Source organism: Halichoerus grypus, chromosome 10 (assembly GCF_964656455.1).
Source record: "Halichoerus grypus chromosome 10, mHalGry1.hap1.1, whole genome shotgun sequence".
NCBI classification, from domain to species: Eukaryota; Metazoa; Chordata; class Mammalia; order Carnivora; family Phocidae; genus Halichoerus; species Halichoerus grypus.
The window spans coordinates 95,917,732-95,919,337 of NC_135721.1; the positions used below are offsets into that span (position 1 = coordinate 95,917,732).

The 1,606-nt window shown below is 44.1% G+C and overlaps 1 protein-coding gene across 1 annotated transcript; it reads right to left on the minus strand.

Annotated features, from left to right (window-relative positions):
* Positions 1-243: 243 nt before the first annotated feature.
* Positions 244-787, minus strand: SCP2D1 (SCP2 sterol binding domain containing 1). The gene has a single exon (XM_078057481.1). It carries the CDS (start codon positions 755-757, stop codon positions 287-289), a length of 471 nt encoding a protein of 156 aa, XP_077913607.1. The 5' UTR covers positions 758-787; the 3' UTR covers positions 244-286.
* Positions 788-1,606: the final 819 nt, after the last annotated feature.

Below are 1,606 nucleotides of genomic sequence, written 5' to 3' on the forward strand. Positions count from 1 at the left end.
CAAATGTCAAAACCACCCATTTCTCTATGTGTGGCTATTATAACATACATGAATCTAAAAAAAGAAAAAGACAAAGATTTTAGGTGATACACTCCAACACTCTTTACTGCTCTAGAACCCTCACTGAAAATTAACACATCAGCAGGAAAATTAATCAAACTTGAACAGGAAGAATTTGAGTAAAAATATTGGATATTTTTTGTTTTAATCTTCAGTTTAAGCATGATTTCCGCTCAACATTATAACCGAAGAGAAGTTATGATCATTTCCTTGGTATTTTACATGCTTAAAATTTAGCCCAGTCTTTGAAAACTCTCTCCAGCTTCTGGCCAAGCAGAACTTTGCCGCTCACTTTGAACTTGCCAGCAAGGAAAGCCTTCTGAGGGTTCATTTTGCCCAAAACCAACTCCATGAAGACAGGTTCCGGGATTGTGAAGACAGTGTCTGCTGGAAGCCTGGCGGATCCGGGATACATGTCCCCAGAGCCATTCTTCAGATCAATGGTCCACTGCAGAATGGTCTTCCCATCTTTGGTGATGTCCAGCTGAAAGATGGCATTGACTTTCTTTACCAGTTGGGCCCCTACCTCTTTGATGTGATGGCTAATATCCTCAAACACAGGGAAGCTCTGGAATTCTGACAGCTCTAGAGGGTGTGGCATGGCAGGTTCCCGAGCTGCACCCAGTTCCTTGAACTGGCCTGCCTGAGGTCCATCCACTGCTTTGATCTTGGGTTGATGGTCGATTCTCTTCCACATCTTACTGTGCTGGTCCTCTTGACCTTGCCGTCTGGTTTGTGAGCAGCTGTGGCCAGATTAATATCCACAAGTCAGATTGTGACATCAAAGGTAAGGCCCAAGCAGGGAATGAGGCTGGTATGTGTGCTGCAGTCTTATTGGCCAAACAGATACTAAAATGTGACATGGGGTGAGGCCTCAGATAGGTAATTGTGAGGCAGACCCACACCACCACCCCCCAAACCAATCAGGGCTGTTGGTCTCACAGGCCCAGAAAGTTCTGGACCCCATGTTGGGAATAAGAGAAAGTGGCCCCAGAAGGTTCTTTGGTGATATGAGCTCTGTCTTTCCAATGCAGGCCTCTCCCGGTAACAACCCTAATTCAGAGCAGTTATTCTGATTCCTCAGTGGTGTTTAATCCTTAAGGCACAGATCCTGATGCTAGATTTGGCATTACCTAGCTGCTGGTGGAAGGGGAAGTGCTTTTAGAGAAAAATGGCTGGTTGGAGAAAGAATCAGTACCGGCATTTGCATCAGAAAGCTTCAGAGGCACAGTGAGAAAACGGGGAAGGGGTAGGGGGAGGAATATCCCTAAGATCAATAGAAGATGCTGCTGGATGTCCACAATAGCCAAACTATGGAAAGAGCCTAGATGTCCATCAACAGATGAATGGATAAAGAAGATGTGGTCTATATATACAATGGAATATTATGCAGCCATCAAAAAATGAAATCTTGCCATTTGCAATGACGTGGATGGAACTAGAGGGTATTATGCTAAGCAAAATAAGTCAATCAGAGAAAGACAATTATCATATGATCTCACTGATATGAGGAATTTGAGAAACAAGACGGAGGATCATAGGGGAA